At 39.3% G+C, this 17223-nt stretch overlaps 1 protein-coding gene across 1 annotated transcript; it reads right to left on the reverse strand.

Moving 5' to 3' along the window:
- Nucleotides 1-2289: 2289 nt before the first annotated feature.
- On the reverse strand, nt 2290-6092 carry LOC107551512 (reticulon-4 receptor-like 2). Its single transcript, XM_016233130.1, has 3 exons — nt 5919-6092; nt 4951-5177; nt 2290-4755 (listed from the first exon to the last, which is right to left on the reverse strand). Exons 1-3 carry the CDS (start codon nt 5974-5976, stop codon nt 3664-3666), a joined length of 1377 nt encoding a protein of 458 aa, XP_016088616.1. The 5' UTR covers nt 5977-6092; the 3' UTR covers nt 2290-3663.
- Nucleotides 6093-17223: the final 11131 nt, after the last annotated feature.

Here is a 17223-nt window from a genome sequence, read left to right on the forward strand (position 1 = left end):
TCCACTCTAAAAGACACCCTAATAGATCATATGCAAAAAGCAGTATGCATTAAATGGAGAGGTCAGACTGGAAGTGTGGAAAAAATTCAATATGCCAAGCAACTGTAAATTCTAAGGGAGTGTTTCCTCAACTTTGGTCACTGTTATTACAGTTTTGCTACTGAAAGTATTTTTTTTTAATAGTTGGTGTACTTGGTTGCCAACGAGACAAAGGTGTCAGAGCATGCTTGCAAAAAAAAAAACAATAGTTTTTTTTTAAATTTAAAAACGTAACAGAACGTATTTTGGGTGAACTCCCCTAACTGACAGCTTTAATTAGTCTTGTATGAGTGCAGTGAATATGGTTGTTTAGGATTAAGATCTTTGCTTTAAGTTAACATGAAAACAGTATCATCAGGCAGTTAAGTTACAGGAATGTGTGTAAGATTGCAACTCAGGCAGTAGAGGCACGTGAACCCTCCACGTTCCACTGATGAGAGCGATGACGCACTCCATTTGAAAACCGTCTGCCTCACTGCGGGAAGAGTGCAGCGTTCTGCGAATGTGTGATTAGGGCTAAATGAGTGTGTATGTGTGTACGACTTTGCATACGCAATTCATAAACTCTCCAAATGTCTGTGGCGCCGGAATCTGCCAAGTATGTGACTCAAATATCTCACATCTCCTCTCACTCCTCTCTGCATTTTATTCACCTTTTCACACACTATTTCAGCCCTGCTGATGTCTCTTGCAGTCTGTCTTTCTCTCTCTCCGTCTCCCTTTTGGTTCCCTTTCAAGTTTTAACATCAGCCACTGTCTCTTTCCTCCATTTACGCAGAGCAGTATGAGTTTTACAGCTCTCTCCTTACACTTTGAAAACACATCAAAACATATGAGATAAAAAACCTATCAGCGTGTTTAAGGGATGAATGGGGGTTGACGCATCAAATTAGCACCCCCTCCACTTTTTATTTTCCTCCCGCAACAGATAGCCATGCTGGTAATCATTAAGGAGGACATCATTAAATTCTGGGCCTCCAACACAAATCGATCCTTGGGTTCATTACTCAACAGCACTGGGCTCAGAACACCTATAATTAAGCCCAAAAAAAGGGGGAGAAAAGAGGGGAGAGTCAAGCCCTCCACGTTCCACTGATGAGAGCGATGACGCACTCCATTTGAAACCTGTCTGCCTCACTGCGGGAAGAGTGCAGCGTTCTGCGAATGTATGATTAGGGCTAAATGAGTGTGTATGTGTGTGCGACTTTGCATACGCAATTCATAAACTCTCCAAATGTCTGTGGCGCCGGAATCTGCCAAGTATGTGACTCAAATATCTCACATCTCCTCTCACTCCTCTCTGCATTTTATTCACCTTTTCACACACTATTTCAGCCCTGCTGATGTCTCTTGCAGTCTGTCTTTCTCTCTCTCCGTCTCCCTTTTGGTTCCCTATCAAGTTTTAACATCAGCCACTGTCTCTTTCCTCCATTTACGCAGAGCAGTATGAGTTTTACAGCTCTCTCCTTACACTTTGAAAACACATCAAAACATATGAGATAAAAAACCTATCAGCGTGTTTACGGGATGAATGGGGGTTGACGCATCAAATTAGCACCCCCTCCACTTTTTATTTTCCTCCCGCAACAGATAGCCATGCTGGTAATCATTAAGGAGGACATCATTAAATTCTGGGCCTCCAACACAAATCGATCCTTGGGTTCATTACTCAACAGCACTGGGCTCAGAACACCTATAATTAAGCCCAAAAAAAGGGGGAGAAAAGAGGGGAGAGTCAAGAAAGATGAGTGATAGGAAGAAAAAGGCAACATGCTCATGTCAAGAAGAGCTGGAGAAAGTGAGGAAACCAAGGGAGTGAATTGGAAAACGAGAGAGAGAAAGGTGAGGGAGGGGTGAGAGAGGAGCTGATGGCGACAAACCGAGCAGAAAGAACTGAATATGTAATAACGAGAGCTTTGAGCTTTGCTGAACTGCACGCTAGACAGAGATGTGGGAATATATTTAAAATCATTGCTAATTTATACTGAATGAAACCCCAGCAGCAGCTAGAAATGAGAAATTTGTGCTTAAAAGTTTTGTAATAATGTTTCATAGAGAGAAAATGCAATTTCAGCTCACAAAAGTTTGCATGTTAAATGAACTGAACAACACACCAAAAGGGTGTTCCTGTGTATGTGTCGATATGTACCAGTAACTGCATTTATTTGACATTTCTTTTCATGGGGGCGATTACCGACACTTCCAAACTCTTGCTGTGATGAGCAACTTCCGGTAAACTCACTCACAGTCGTTAGTTGCACCTTCCCTCCTCACATGTTCATGACCAATGGTAGACATTAATCTGAATGTTGACCAATCTGTCAGTAAGCAAATTTTTCTACAGTAATCAATTCATTTTTTCAATTCAGTCTTTCCACAGTGTCCTTCATATATTGCCTTGTCTTGGATTCAGTCCTAGTTTTTAACATTTTGCCAATTCTTTTTTTGACTATAGCTGCAAGCTGTTGACTGGTTTGATTTCAAATTGATACTTTAAATGAGAAAGGATGGAATTTGCTGGAATATTCAGATACAATCAGTAACATTTGAATTTGAAAAGAAGAATAAACAAAGGGAAGTCTTAGAACAATGTAGGTAGTGTATTTTACAGTAATAACTCAACATATTAACAGTATTTTGAAAGACATACAGTATAAAAAGGGCATTCACACTCTCTCACGCCATTGATTGATGTTTCCATGCACTGACCATAGAAATAATATCACAGACGTTGGCCATTCAGAACAGTGACAAGCATAAGGTCTTTCATAGCGTTATTTACAGCTCCCTCTGCCAAGATGTCATATTTACACAAGTGATAATTGCTGTCATAGCTGGTATGTGATGTAATGAATTCTTTCGCCTTATCTTGTGCGTGCTCTCTGTCTCTCCTGCGTGTGCTTTCACTCTCCGTGCATCTTAAATTATAGCTGTATTGCAACACTTTCAAACTCATCACTCCATTGTGCTTTGTCTGTCTTGCTTCGCTGCTGCACACCGTTCCTTTTGTGCTTTTCAAGCCCTGAATGATTTTGAGACCCTTCTGTTATAATAGACCAAGTATAACATTCGATCGCTGCTTCCAAAGGGAATCAAAAGATTTGCTCATTATGCTATTGTTACCAACTAACTACTGAAATAATTGAGCTGTGGCATTGTTGGAAAGAGGGTGACGTAGTGACATCACAAGCTATAATTACAACTATCATAGAAGCACTTAGAGTGGCTGAAAAGTCTAAAAGCATACAAATATTGTACATAAACCTAAGATGGAAATTGTCTGCACTGACTGTAACAGAGATGCCTTAGAATACACTTGTCCTCAAAAAAATAAGGACCGAGTATCTGCTTAACTAACCAAGCCCTCTGAACAGCTTTCATTACTTTCCATTAAGGGCCTGTACTGCCCAACGTTCCCTGCTTACCCACTGTATCCTAAACCAGTCTAGTGCCCTCTAGATACCAGGAACTAGAGGCTCGAACTGAACAGAACAGAGATACAGGTGAGGCTGATAGTAAACAGGAATCAAGGCATTGAAGAGTTAAATTGAGCAAACAGGGTTTTCCCTCCTCCAGAGAGGAGAAAAATGAGGGGGAAGAGTGTTCTTCTTGAGATAAACAGATTCAGCCAAAAAGAAGATGGATGCAGACAGTCAAAGCAGACATGGAGAGTAGTAAGAGAACAGAAGATGAGGAGTGAGAAGTAGAGGAAGATGGTGGCAGAGAGTCGAATTCGGGAGGGCACTCAAGCTCAAAGCAGCGCAGAGAGGTGATGCCCGCATCTTCATTGCCATAGTTGGCCCAATACTCTTCTGGGTCAAGCTTGGGAAGAAGAGCCTCTTCCTCCCCAAGCTCATATTTTGTGGATGTAGATGTGATTGAGGGATACTGGGACTTGAAGGGATATGCCTTGGTCTCGGAGGTCTTCTCAAAGATGCCCTTGGAAGTGCTGACGGGCTTGTGCTTGGAGAACCACCAGCGGGTCTTGGTGCTGAAGGTGGTGGTGGTGGTGCCAGAGAGGGAGCTGGGGTCGGGAAGAGGGCACAAGGCGAAGTCCATCTCCCTCAGGAAGCGCAGGTCCTCTCCACGACGAGAAGCTGGGGAGGAGCACACAACCTCGGAGCTGGACACACGGGCGCCTCTGAAGAACTCCCACAGGGGACGAGCCTCGCAGCCGCAGGCCCAGGGGTTGTTGTTCAGCCGCAGGAACTCGATGGAGGAGATGTCACGCATGGCCTGACCGGGCAGCTCTGCCAGGGAGTTGTTGAAGAGGAAGAGCATAGTCAGCCGGCCCAGGTCGCGGAAAGCACGGCGATTGACTTGACGGACCCTGTTGTCGTGCAGCAGCAGACGGTCGAGGTTGACCAGGCCACGGAACACGTTTTCGGACAGAGTGCGGATGCGGTTGCCGTGCAGGAAGAGCTGGCTGAGGTTGATCAGGTCAGCGAAGAGATCGTCCTGGATGAAGTGGAGTTGGTTCTCCTGCAGGTAGAGGAACTGCATGCTGTAGAGCTTGTGGAAGATGTCATGGGGAAGGGCGGCCAGCCGGCAGCGGTGCATGTGGAGGCTCTGGAGCTTCTCCAGGCCGCGGAAAGCTCCACCCTCAAGGCGGTGCAGGTGAGGGTTGTCGCCCAGATCGAGCTCCTCCAGATCGCGCAGCTCGCTAAATGCACCGGCCTCAATCCAGGTGATGTTGTTGGAGAAGAGCCACAAAACCTGGTATGTGATGAATTGATGGATGGAAAGGAAAGGAAAAGGTAGAGGGAGGGAGAGGTAATGAGGTGAAGATATTGAGAAGGAATACAAAATGAGTAAATATCTCATAAATGTACTCTCAAATGTATATTCGCAAATGTAAATATTAAATGTTCTATTCTGTCCCACACATAGAGCCTTCATACACTTCCTTACCTGTGTGCCAAAAGCAAAAGACCCCACTCTCAGTTCAGTGATGCGGTTGTTCTGCAGAAAAACGCGCTGGGATTCGTAGGGCATGCCATGGGGCACAATAGTGAAGTTCTGCGCCTGGCAGCTCACTGTCATGGGGGTCGGGTAACACACGCACTGGTGAGGGCAGTTCTGCGCAGGAACGGGTTTTACCACGACCAGCCAGACAACCAGCCAGAGCGAGAGCGCGCCTGATGGAAAGAGAAGAGCGCGTCACATCACAAAGTCTTAGTAGCTAAAGCGCAAGTTTCCATTTTGGAGAGCTCTCCAAAATGATCTGTAAGTCTCATCTTATCCTTTGCATTAATTCATGATAATAAAATGATTTGATTTAGAAAAATTCACGAATCTCCGAACGAATGACTACAAATGCACTCATATGTTTTACTCATTATGACAACATCTTGGTTTCCATCCATTTACGTTGTGACAATAATTTCTCTCATTAAGAACTTTTCGGAATTTCAGTTCATAAGTAAATCATTTTAAAGTGGTCGAAAAAAGTGCGATTTAACATCGTATTAATTGTATTGTTGTAACTTTAATTTTACTGACAGATTTTAAGCACCATTTTTAGAGCCTACCGCTCCGAATATTATTCTCTTGATCTCTTTGAATATAAATGTAATTCCAAATGTAACTTTAAACTTTTAAATATATTCGTACATTTGCTAAGACTTGTTTGAATAAAGTCATAATTCAAAGCACTAAAGCATTCATGAGAAACATTTTACGCATCAAGCACAAAATATATATTCTAACCATGCTGCGTAAAACCAAGCATTTTCGAAAGCCAGTTTGGTCATATTCTAAATCTTGAAATAATTTTAAATGCATTCTTTTCCATTACTTAGAAATAGAATATTCAAGAAATTCAGCATTTCAAAAGCATATTTACAATAAAGATGAACAGAGAAGAAGCAGAAACTTACTCTTAAAATTGTGCGCAATGGAGCTGCGTTGGCTCCGCGTAAAAGTTGATGTTTCCATTCCGAACCAAAGCCGAGAGCGAGTTAGCCTGAGGAGTTTAGCGACTGATTCCCTGCTATCTCCGCTGATGCTCTGGTTCCCGAGTCGGAGCGACTGAGAGAGTGCCGAATGATGGGTCCCGGGCCCAATTTATACCCGAGCGCAGCGCGCGCCTACGGCTGTGGGCACCACGGAATCTCTCCTACGTCACCAGTCGGGTCATGCCCAAGCGAGGGTGGCAAACGGAAAAGGCGGCGCGAAGAGAGGAGGGGAGGGCTCTAACGCACCAGTTTGGACAGAGGGAAGTCGGACGTCTTAGCTCAGAGTTACGATTGTGGAGACGTAGTTGGAAAGGGCGGGGGAGCGCAGGCACGGCGCCCGGTAATGACTGAGCTGAGAGCATGCGAGGAGGATCGCACGAGGCACATGAAAGAAGCACACGGCTCGTTTCTTGGCTTTGCTTATGCGTCCCTTTGGATTATCTTGTCCTCCGCATTATTAATGAGACGCCTGAATGAAACAAACGCATTGTTTGCAGGGGAGACTTTATGCTCTGGAGACACAAGTCATGACTTCAAATATAGAAATATAAAGCTATAACACTGAGATAATGGTTAAGGGATTTGATAATGGGTGACTAAAGAATGCAATTACTGTCACTTACTGCTGGATGGAAAGACAAACCAATACCAAATTTGGTCTCAGCATCTCCTATTTGGGCAGCTTCCTGGAATCGGCTAAACTATAAGCCACTTTCCTTTGAGTATCTCATTCTCCAAAGCTTTTTCCATTATAGGTATATGCTGCATTCATAATACTAGTTCATACATAGAATCATTAAATCTAATAATAATCAATTTTGTGACAATTGTATTGATTACTTTAAAAGTGTTTATGTGAAAAGTGCTACTTATGGTCATACAGCACCATTTCTGTAAGGGATAATGTAAAGTCAGCCATTTATTAATGCAAAATAAAGCCGGGCAGGTAGATCAGGACTCTGGCACAAAAATAAACAAATAAATGGACTTGAAATGATTTTATTATGTATGTGAAAAAAAGTGTGTCCAGGAAAACAGAACTCAATCAATCATTGATCATTGTCTTATTAGTTTTCTTGTAGACACTATGAAGAGACCAAACAGAAGCACAGCTATGAAGGAAACATAGAATTTCAGTGTGAGCGGTCAGTTACACAAGCGCTGCCCTGGTCAGTGGTGCGACTGACCAATCAGAAGCTAGCATTCCAGAGATCCTCGTAATAAAACAGACAGACAAACCGAAAGAAAACAGTAGACCCGAGGATGTCCATGTTGTTATTTAGCACCTCCTCCATTCACTCATGCTCTGGACGCCTCTTTCTTTTCCTCCCTCCCTCTCCACCTCCACAAAAACACAAGATGACTGGACGAACAGGCTTTCCCCGCTCCACCTACACCTACCAGCTGGACGTGTGAGTGTGTGTGTGTGAGGGTTTTCATGTCTCATGTATATTACCCTATCACCAACAGTCAGCCGAGTGAATGCCATGACTGACAGCTTCTGGGTCGTGGTACAGTTGTGTATGAAAACGAATTACCGAGCAAGAACAAAAAGACTATGACGGGGGAAGAGGAAGTACAAAGTGTGGTTGGAAAGGAGGGGTTTATGGAATTAAAAACAAGGCAAAGAAGCGACACATGACTCATAGATAGTGGAACAAGAGGGATATGGGACTGCACTTAGAGGAATGTTGTGCATAAGGCTTGATTAGTGTGCGGGCCAGCAGCCTAATGCATTAAAGCTGTATCCCTGTAGTGTTCCAAGAGTGGCTTTGTAGTGCCCTAAGGGAGTGCTCTACAGTGACAGCCCACATATAATGACAGATTTGCTTTGCCCTGTTGCATATGAGATAGCGGAATAAAATCAGCTCTGATAACTTTAGAGTCCTGCGTCATGAACCTCATTAGTTTGCTGTGCGTCGGAGAAATAATGGAGGGCGGAGGGGAGGTTTGGAGGAGTCTGACCCTCAAATTTACAGTAAACTTTACCCAAATGTGAAAATTATGACATCATTACTCACTCTGAAGTTGTTTTAAAGCTGCATGACTGTGAAACACAAAAGAAGATATTTTGAAAAATGGCTCAATAGGCTGAGTAAATGATGACTGAAATTTCAGTTGTTTACATATTCTTGTAATTTGGCTACTTTAAAAGTCAAATACAAAGGTTTTGGAAAAGTACATATACTAAACAGCATTTATAAACTGAAAATAAAACAAAGTTTAAAATAAAAAGTTGCACTGACATCAAATATATTTTTTGCCTAATAATTTTTAATAAAAACTTCATAACTTTATGTTTTACGTGCTTCTCTCCAGTCATTTAGTCTGCTTAAACTCCACCACTTTCTAACTATCTGCTGCAAACTTGCATTCTGCTTTCATCCAATGAACAACTGATGGATAAAAGCAAGCCCCGATCGTTCTTTTCTTTTTCAATAATCTGTTTCACCCAGATGTGCGTCACGATATGAAAGAAAAGATCTGTCACTATTTCTGCTTCATCACAGCTTTAATTTACCAGCACCTCAGTATTAAATACATTTCTGTGTTAATCAAACAAAAAAGACACACATAGTAATAAAACATAATTGGGGGACGGTTTATTCCCTTTCAAACACTGACTATCCATTCAGGTTATCTCTTACACCCAAATTGTATTTTGGCAGCTCATATTTCTCTAGACACAGTGAGCTGCCAAAATACAATTTGGATGTGAGAGACTAACATAAACGGATCATGCCCTGAAATGGTCTATAAAAAAATATTTTTTTAGAGTCATTTTTCTTACACTTGAAATGGAAATATATATTTCACTTAGGAATCAGTGTTATTTTAGTATAATTGATATATTATTTGTTTTTTGGTAATATTTTGAATTCAATTTTTTTTGTTTGTTTTACTTTAATTTTAGTCAAAGTTTTAGTAATTTTATTGCACATTTTTGTCATTTTTATAATTTTTTTATGTAAAAAATGTAGTATCTCTATGTAGTTTATATTGTTAATTTATTGCTTTTAGTTTATTTAGTTTGTTATTTTAGTACCCTAAAATCTTGGCATCTAGCCCGAAATAATTTAAGTTTTTAATTATTTAATTTCATTTCAGTCATTTTTTTTTCAGGTGGTGCATTTTTATGGTTTCAGTTTAATGTAATATTGAGTCTAGCTATCTTTGTTGTTTATATTATGTAAGTGAAGTACAGTATATATACGTACAGTTCTACGTTACGGATGTGACATATACTGAGGCTGTCACTGTTCTCTTCCTGTGTGCTGTAATTCCCTTTGCTCTGCTCGTCTGGATACAAGAATAGCTACAACAAAGCCCAGAATGCTGTAATCAGGTTTCAGGAGAATCTAATGATGCAGAACCACAATCAAACGTTAAAAACCCCTGTGGTACCTTCACAGCCCCCCCTTTACTCTCTGTCTCTCTTTCTCTATGTCTCCGTGTCCCCTGCTTGCTCATTATTTCTTCCTTCTTAAGCTCTTTATGCCTTGCTGCTTTTGTCCCCAGGGCCTTTTCATACTCACCTGTGCACAGTTTATATGTTTATTATCAATGTTTTGCATTGATTAGGACCTTCATGTATATATTCACATATTTGAATTTGTGTAAAATTCTGAGGTGGTAGTGTCAGGATCCTTTCATGTTAATGTAAACTGTCATCACACCTACACCTGTCAATTAATTCCATAATTATTTATGAATATTTATAGTCTATAGGTGTAAATAACTTCTAAGCATGCTATCCATGTATTTGAGAATGTCTACAGCAGCAAGTATAACATATGGATTATGTTTCTATTATATGTGTCTTATATGACTCTTCTGTAACTGTTTCTATTATATGTCTCTTGTATAGAGCATCTGCCCCAATAGCGTCTCTGAAAGTGTGCTTTGATTGCTCTCATTAGATGAAATCCATCTTAGACACATTCGCTGGGCTTCTCGAAACAAAGTGTCCACTAGAGATTTGGCAGAAAATTGATGCTGTGGTTGACTAGAAGCATTCATGTTGGCTCAAGTGGCTCATCTTGAAGACTTGAAGTAAAATATAATGCATGTTGCCTCAACTGCATAAGAAAGAACAATCCCAGTTGGATCATAGGACTAAAATAGTGTGACTTGTTCAGTAAAGTCACAGAAAGACCCAAATCTTATAATCGAGTGTTCCTTCAATTATGGACAGTTTTGGCCCAGTCAAAATTAAATGCCCTCTAATAAATATTCTGTCATTCTTTTCCTCCCATTTTGTTTTGAATAAATTACATTTCCAGCATCAAATATTAAAAGTTCAGGCTGGGTTTGAAGTTTTTAAGTTTGAAATGGTTTTATTAGCATTTTAGATCTCAAATACACAATTAAATACTATTTTTTACCCTTATTTCACAAAATTACAGTTTTGATATGACTCAAAATGAAAATATTCTGTTCGCAAGGGATATTTCCCTTGAGTTTTCCTTTCTTCACACTTTCTTCCTTTCTTCATATTTCATATTTCTCATACCATATTCTCTTGAAGTCTCACATTTCATCATATTCTTGCTCTTCACCAACACTGGAGGGTCCTTGGATAACAAGTGCAAATAAAACCTTTATTAGTAGCAAAATTAAGGTTGGACGGAAGGGACAGTCATAATTTGTTTAAAAAAAATAATTTTTACACAATAAATGCTATGAGTTTCTATTATAATTCTACATGCAATAATTATATATTTCTTAAAGGGATAGTTCACCCAAAAATGAAAATTCTGTCACTAATTACGTTCCAAACCTGTAAGACCTCCGTTCATCTTCGGAACAGAGCTTCGGTTGTTTTCGTTCAAATCAAAGCGTAAACGACATAAACAACGTATCCGCGTTGCACAGCTGACACAAAACAGCATATGCAATTTACGTTCAGTGGATCCTCTTCAAAATGTCGCTAGGGTGATGCGGAGGAGACGCATTGTTGAATAAAGTCATTATTTGTTTTTCTTTTGCGCTCAAAAAGTAATCTTGTAGCTTCGTTAAATTACGGTTGAACCCTTGATGTCACATGGATTATTTTACCGATGTCCTTGCTACATTTCTGGACCTTGATTGTGTAAGGATCCTTGCTGTCTATGGGAGGGTCAGAGAGCTCTCAGATTCCATCAAAAATATCTTAATTTGTGTTCTGAAGATGAACGGGAAGATGAGGTCTTACGGGTTTGGAATGACTAATTAATGACAACATTTTAATTTTTGGGTGAACTATCCTTTTAAGATCAGACTGAAACAAGATTAAAAAATCAAAAAGTTAAAATTTGTTTGTTTTAATAAATTCAACCCCTGCATGGGACGTAAAAGTGCCTTTAGTTTTAGAAACACTCATTTCCTTCTGGAAAGTTCTTCAGTCTAATACATCACTGCCTGCTATGACAACACAAGATTATAATTAGGTAGAGACTTCCAGTCACGCTTCAAACAAAAAGACAACGACAAGCTGTCAGACTTTTCCTGTCCGTCTTGTCAGAAGCATTGTGTTTGGTTAATCGTTGTCTTTCTTTCTCCTCTGCCTACTTACAGACCCACTTCCTCTCTGTGTTTCTCATACAGCAGTCATGCACTCTGCCCCAGCCATTATTTACTGATTTGATCTGTTTCTGTAACAATACACAAACTGAATCTACAGAAAAGTGTTTTTGACACTTGACACGTTAAAATGACTGTCAGCTTACAACTACATAAATATCAAATCAGATGCCGTTTATTTTAAGGAAAGATAGCTTAAGCACACTTTTCCAACAAAAAGTTTTGTGGTTGGGATACGATTCCTCTACACTTTCGGGTGGCCACACAACATGTCCATTGTAAATTAGATGAACTTGTGGTTATTCTGCTATGACCTAAAACCTAAATCTAAAACCTGTGAATTTGAGCAAAACTGATTTCAAAATATGCATCCACTAAAAATCATATTGAGAACAAAAAATAACTCGGTTTGTTATAGAAGTTACAGTTTATTTTGATAGTTCACTTTAGAAGTTCTACTAGCTAGTCAACTAACTCTTATTTGAGTATTAGTGGACTGTTAGGGTTAGTAGAATAAGTTAAGATGTACTTGCAAAGTTACTTAAAGTCAGTATAATGTCTGTTGGGGACCATCAAAATAAAATGTTAGCCGATATTAAGCAAACAGTCATAATAATACTTTAATGACTTGTAGTTCCAATGTTACTTAGTAGAATGTCTGAAGTGGACTATCTAAACAAAGTGTTACCACTGTAGATGCCACTTATTTCACTTATATTGAATATTATACCTTTTTAAAGTATTCTTAGGCATCCAAATTGTTTTTGAGGCCAGAGTAATTCAAACTGTAAAGGTACAGAATTATACATAGAAGTATACAGTAAGTTGAATGTAAACATAATACACTGAATGTGTCATAATACTAAAATACACACAGGTTTCTTTAAGTGTGTGTGTGATGACATCAACCAAGCCAAAAAAAAAGCAGCCTATAGTGATGCTTCATTCAAACGCTTTGTGTTCAAATGCCTGATGCGACTTTGATTTCATTTGAAAAGCTTTTTCTTTTCCACATAGCGTACTGTGGTTTGTGTCACCATTGTACGCCACGCTGAGAATAATACAATCATGAAAAGACCTCCATGTGATTCAGTGTGAATAAAGGAGGCTAGAAAGTGTTCATCTGACTCTCTCGGATCTTTGTACAGGGTGAGACGGATTATTAATTATGCATCGCGAAGTGCAAAGTGTGTCTCTGGTACACTAAGAAGCTGAACGTCACTGATGTTTTTGTAAAGCATTTCTTGTAAAGTCTGCATCACTGCGCTGTGGTTCTCATCAATAGAATTTCATCATAATATAACAAAAATATTCATATTCTCAAGCTGTTCTATTTAAAATGCAAAACTGCATATGGGATGTCTTTGTGTTTTTACTGCAATTTAATGATATACTCAATTATTACATACAGCCTATTATAATTACAGATATGCGCTATATCTACAGATACATACATCTGTCTATACCTACACCTATATCTATATTTATAATTTTTACCTAATCTAAATCTCTGTAGGTTGTGTGTGTGTGTGTGTATTAGGGCTGTCAGTTGATTAAAATGTTTAATCTATTTAATTAAGTGATGTGGCGATTAATTAATCGCAAATTACATTTGGCTGTCAAAATACCCCAAAAAGATCATTTAAAGCTATTTTTGTGTTAAATTAGAAAATATTAAGTAGACACAAATAGTAGCTTTAGAAAGAAATATTTTATTTGATTCAACATAAAATTTATTACACATAAACGTTTAGGCTACAACAGCCAAACATAAACTATGGAATATAAAAGAAGATAATTTGAAAAACTTTTTTCTTTCGTTCATGCAATGAAAGTCATTGGTAACAAAAACAGTTACCAAATTCCTTTATGAGTAATTCATTCACTCGATTTGTTCAAACGGATGATTCATTCAGTAAACTCGGAGATGCACAACAGTTCTGTTGTGGCTTTATAGGTAATACTTTTGTTGGCAAAACTGAGCAAAAACAGACAATATTGTGTTTAAAATATAACACAATATTAACGTCTTAATTACTGAACTGTTGTATAAAATCACATTTGCAGTTATATTCGGGATAAACAGCACTCGTGTGATATTGCTGTCCCTGCTCGTGTGATATTGCTTATCATATGATGATGCAGATTCAGCATTATGATTGGTTAGATCACCTGTCACTCAAGCTCTTTGCAAAAGGTCAATTGGGTGGACCTTATACCTTATCATAGCTATCTATATTTACATGTATCTATACCTGTATCTAGGCACCCAAAGTGTACTTGTCTACGTCTCTATCTATGGACACCTAACTATATCTACATCTACGCATCTAAATCTCACTAAGCTATATGTATATCTATAGGCACCCATATATATGTCTACGTCTGTATCTACATCTATATCTATACCTACATCCATGCGTAGCAAACTCTTCACTCCTTGAGTTCTCTTTGCAGCTGTTGCATAACCGTGACCCACATCTTTCAGTTATTTTCTCACTCGTCTGTTTCCTCTGTCATTGATGATCCACAGTGTCGGCTTTCATTTCTCTCTTAATAAATCCCTCAAAGCACAGTCTTGCTCTCTGCGATTCGCTCTCTCTGTTTTTCTCTCAGGCACATCACTTCTCTCTTGCTCTCTCTCACATGTGCCTTTTGAGATTACAGTTCTTCCTAACTCTTCCTGCCTCGTTCCTTTGCTCTTTTTCTGTTTTTTTTTTTTTTTTTTTTTTGTCTGTTGGTGACATCCTCACTTTCCTCCTCTACCGTGCTGTTTTCCTCTCTCTCACTCCTTCTTTTCTTCCTCACCTTCTTTTCTGCACTGACTCTTTGTCAGACTCAAAGAGATGGATGCAAGTGTTAGTTTGCTCACTGCCTTCTGTGTGTGTGATCGGTGTGTGGGCAAGTGTTCTGAGGGCAAAATGTGTAAAGTTTGTGTGTTTGTGTACAGACACAGCTACAGTAGAACTCTCTGACCCTGCATTGTGGAAATGTGCTTGTGTGATACTCAGCTTAGACCGTACTCATGTGTCTCTCCGTGAATGTGACAATGTGATCATAGCACTGTCAAATAGAGGTGTCATTTCCTGTTTTTTCTAGTCCTCTGATTTGATTGGCCAAGCCATTTTCTAAATGTCATATCAGAGACTTTTAAGGAGGAGGAGACAAACCACACATAGAAAAATGATTGGAGATTACTGGAAAATAAAGTATTGATTGATATTGATCAAAGTAAGTTTGAGTTAAAGTAGCTGCAGTTATTAGCTAAATATTGCAACATAAGCTTACCCTTTGGCTTTGAGAATTTTCTGACTATTAATAGTGCCTTCACGTGCTATCAGAATTATCGTAAATACGAGTTTCCTAGTCGGAAATTGGACATATAAGGCCTCTCTAAGGCTGTTTATGTCCAATTTCCGTCTAGGAAGCTTGTATTTACTTTAATTCTGATAGAACGTGAAGGCAGCATTAGTATCAGAGCTGTCCAGGGGCATCAAAAAAATGGCCGCCAAATGACTTGGCACAAAGGGACTTTATAACATTTAGTTAAACCTATCACTGTCATGTGGTTTTGCCTGGAAAAGTCAGAATTTCTGTGTTTTTGTTTCTTGCTCTAAGATCGCAGTGGGACTTGGAAAACCCAGGCAACGATGTGCAAAGCTTGATGCTTTTGCTTTGGAACTATTTGCATTGGTGGAAAAAAAAATGCAAATAATTATTCCACCAAATTTGATCTGAAACGATAGGCACTTGATATTAACTTGTGGTTTATTGGACTGTTGTATAAGGCTGTGTCTGAAAGCTGAAAAATGCTGCGTCCGCAGGCAGCACACGGAGGTAGGAAGCCAGCAAGGCACATCCAAATCCAATGATCATTTCGCATCCTGTGCTCTGAGATACTTTCTTCTGATTCATTTTTGAAAGCAGAGTAGATTATATACTTCGCCGTCTATGATATCCACTATCCTGTGCGATTCCATAACAGTTGAAAATAACTAAAACAATGGCATCTGAAAGTTGCAGCTGCCATTCAGTTTGTGTATAAATATTGCCCCATTTTTCAACTTTATACTTAATTTCTTGCGAGAAATTAGTATAGCAGTTATTCAGTGTGGTTATGAGCAAAGTTCCCTCTGTTGAGTTATAGATCATTATACAGTTATGCAGCCTCAGAAGCCCGTCTGAAATCAGCTTCAGGAGGTACCTTCAAGCTCAAGCACTGCCTGAGAAGTCACTGGCTAAAGGCTGTGACACACCAAGCTGACGGTCAGCTGTTGGCCAATGCCCGACAGTCGTTGACCGACTGTTGGCTTGGCTTTTGCAGTAAATTGGTTTTGGGCAGATTGTGTGACAGATCCCTCTGACTGGCTGTTCAGCTTAGCAGATGAGTGCATATGAAGAAAAAAGTGAAAGTAAAGAAAGCAAGCAAACAGCAAAGTCAAGGGGTCACATTATTTGTGTGGTTATGAGCAAAGTTCCCTCTGTTGAGTTATAGATCATTATACAGTTATGCAGCCTCAGAAGCCCGTCTGAAATCAGCTTCAGGAGGTACCTTCAAGCTCAAGCACTGCCTGAGAAGTCACTGGCTAAAGGCTGTGACACACCAAGCTGACGGTCAGCTGTTGGCCAATGCCCGACAGTCGTTGACCGACTGTTGGCTTGGCTTTTGCAGTAAATTGGTTTTGGGCAGATTGTGTGACAGATCCCTCTGACTGGCTGTTCAGCTTAGCAGATGAGTGCATATGAAGAAAAAAGTGAAAGTAAAGAAAGCAAGCAAACAGCAAAGTCAAGGGGTCACATACTGTACAGATGGCTCTTCATCTTACCTGGGCATTCCAACATGCAATATGCAATATTTTCATGATGACATGGCTGCCTGGGATGAAGAAAGTTAAGACCGACTGATCAACAAGATCATACATAAATAACTAGTATAGATGTACAGAACATACATGCTATTTGTCCGTTGTCTGTAGTTTTTTTTATGTTGGTTTGGTGTGTCTGGCCTTTAGCCAATGATTCCTCAGCAGCAAGGGAACAAGTCAGCTGACTAAGCTTTCAGATTCAACCTAAACCTCTGAAAACACCTCTTCCATGAGCACACAATGACTAGCTAGCACTTTTGCACAACCTTTTTGCTTACACTTCTACCACCTGGTGCTTGCAGGAATTTGGCATTGTAGTAAAAGTCTTGCTCTTATTTTGTTACCTTCTGGTTTATTTCTTTTGCTTGCATTTCAGATTTGTTGCTTTGGAAAAAAGCATTTTCTAAACGAATAAATGTAAAACCACATTTGCGATCATACTATATGCACCGGAAAAATTTTTTTTTAAGGTAAGTGTTTGCAAACAATTTATTTTAGCTACATTTAAATAAAAAATGTTGAAAGTTAGTCAACTAAATTTGTTTATTAAAAAGTAGCTAAAATGAATTGATTGCAACCACTTACCTTAAATAATTTGTTGAGATAGTGAATTGGTGGGTTTTTGTTAAATGTGAGCCAAAATCATCACAATTAAAAGAACCAAAGACTTAAACTACTTCAGTCTGTGTGCATTGCATTTATTTAATACACGAGTTTCACAATTTGAGTTGAATTACTGAAATAAATGAACTTTTCCACGACATTCTAATTTATTGAGATGCACCTGTATCTTTCTCTTT

The sequence above is a fragment of the Sinocyclocheilus grahami genome, unplaced genomic scaffold (assembly GCF_001515645.1).
Source record: "Sinocyclocheilus grahami isolate Dianchi unplaced genomic scaffold, SAMN03320097.WGS_v1.1 scaffold17.1, whole genome shotgun sequence".
Classification (NCBI taxonomy): Eukaryota; Metazoa; Chordata; class Actinopteri; order Cypriniformes; family Cyprinidae; genus Sinocyclocheilus; species Sinocyclocheilus grahami.

What these genes read in the sequence shown, in the direction of transcription:
- LOC107551512 (XM_016233130.1), bottom strand. Translation starts at nt 5,976, where the DNA reads ATGGAAACATCAACTTTTACGCGGAGCCAACGCAGCTCCATTGCGCAC. An exon ending in CATTGCGCACAATTTTAAGA is followed by an intron (nt 5,178 to 5,918) that starts GTAAGTTTCTGC and finishes TCTTTCCATCAG; the next exon opens with GCGCGCTCTCGCTCTGGCTG. An exon ending in CTTTTGCTTTTGGCACACAG is followed by an intron (nt 4,756 to 4,950) that starts GTAAGGAAGTGT and finishes ATCACATACCAG; the next exon opens with GTTTTGTGGCTCTTCTCCAA.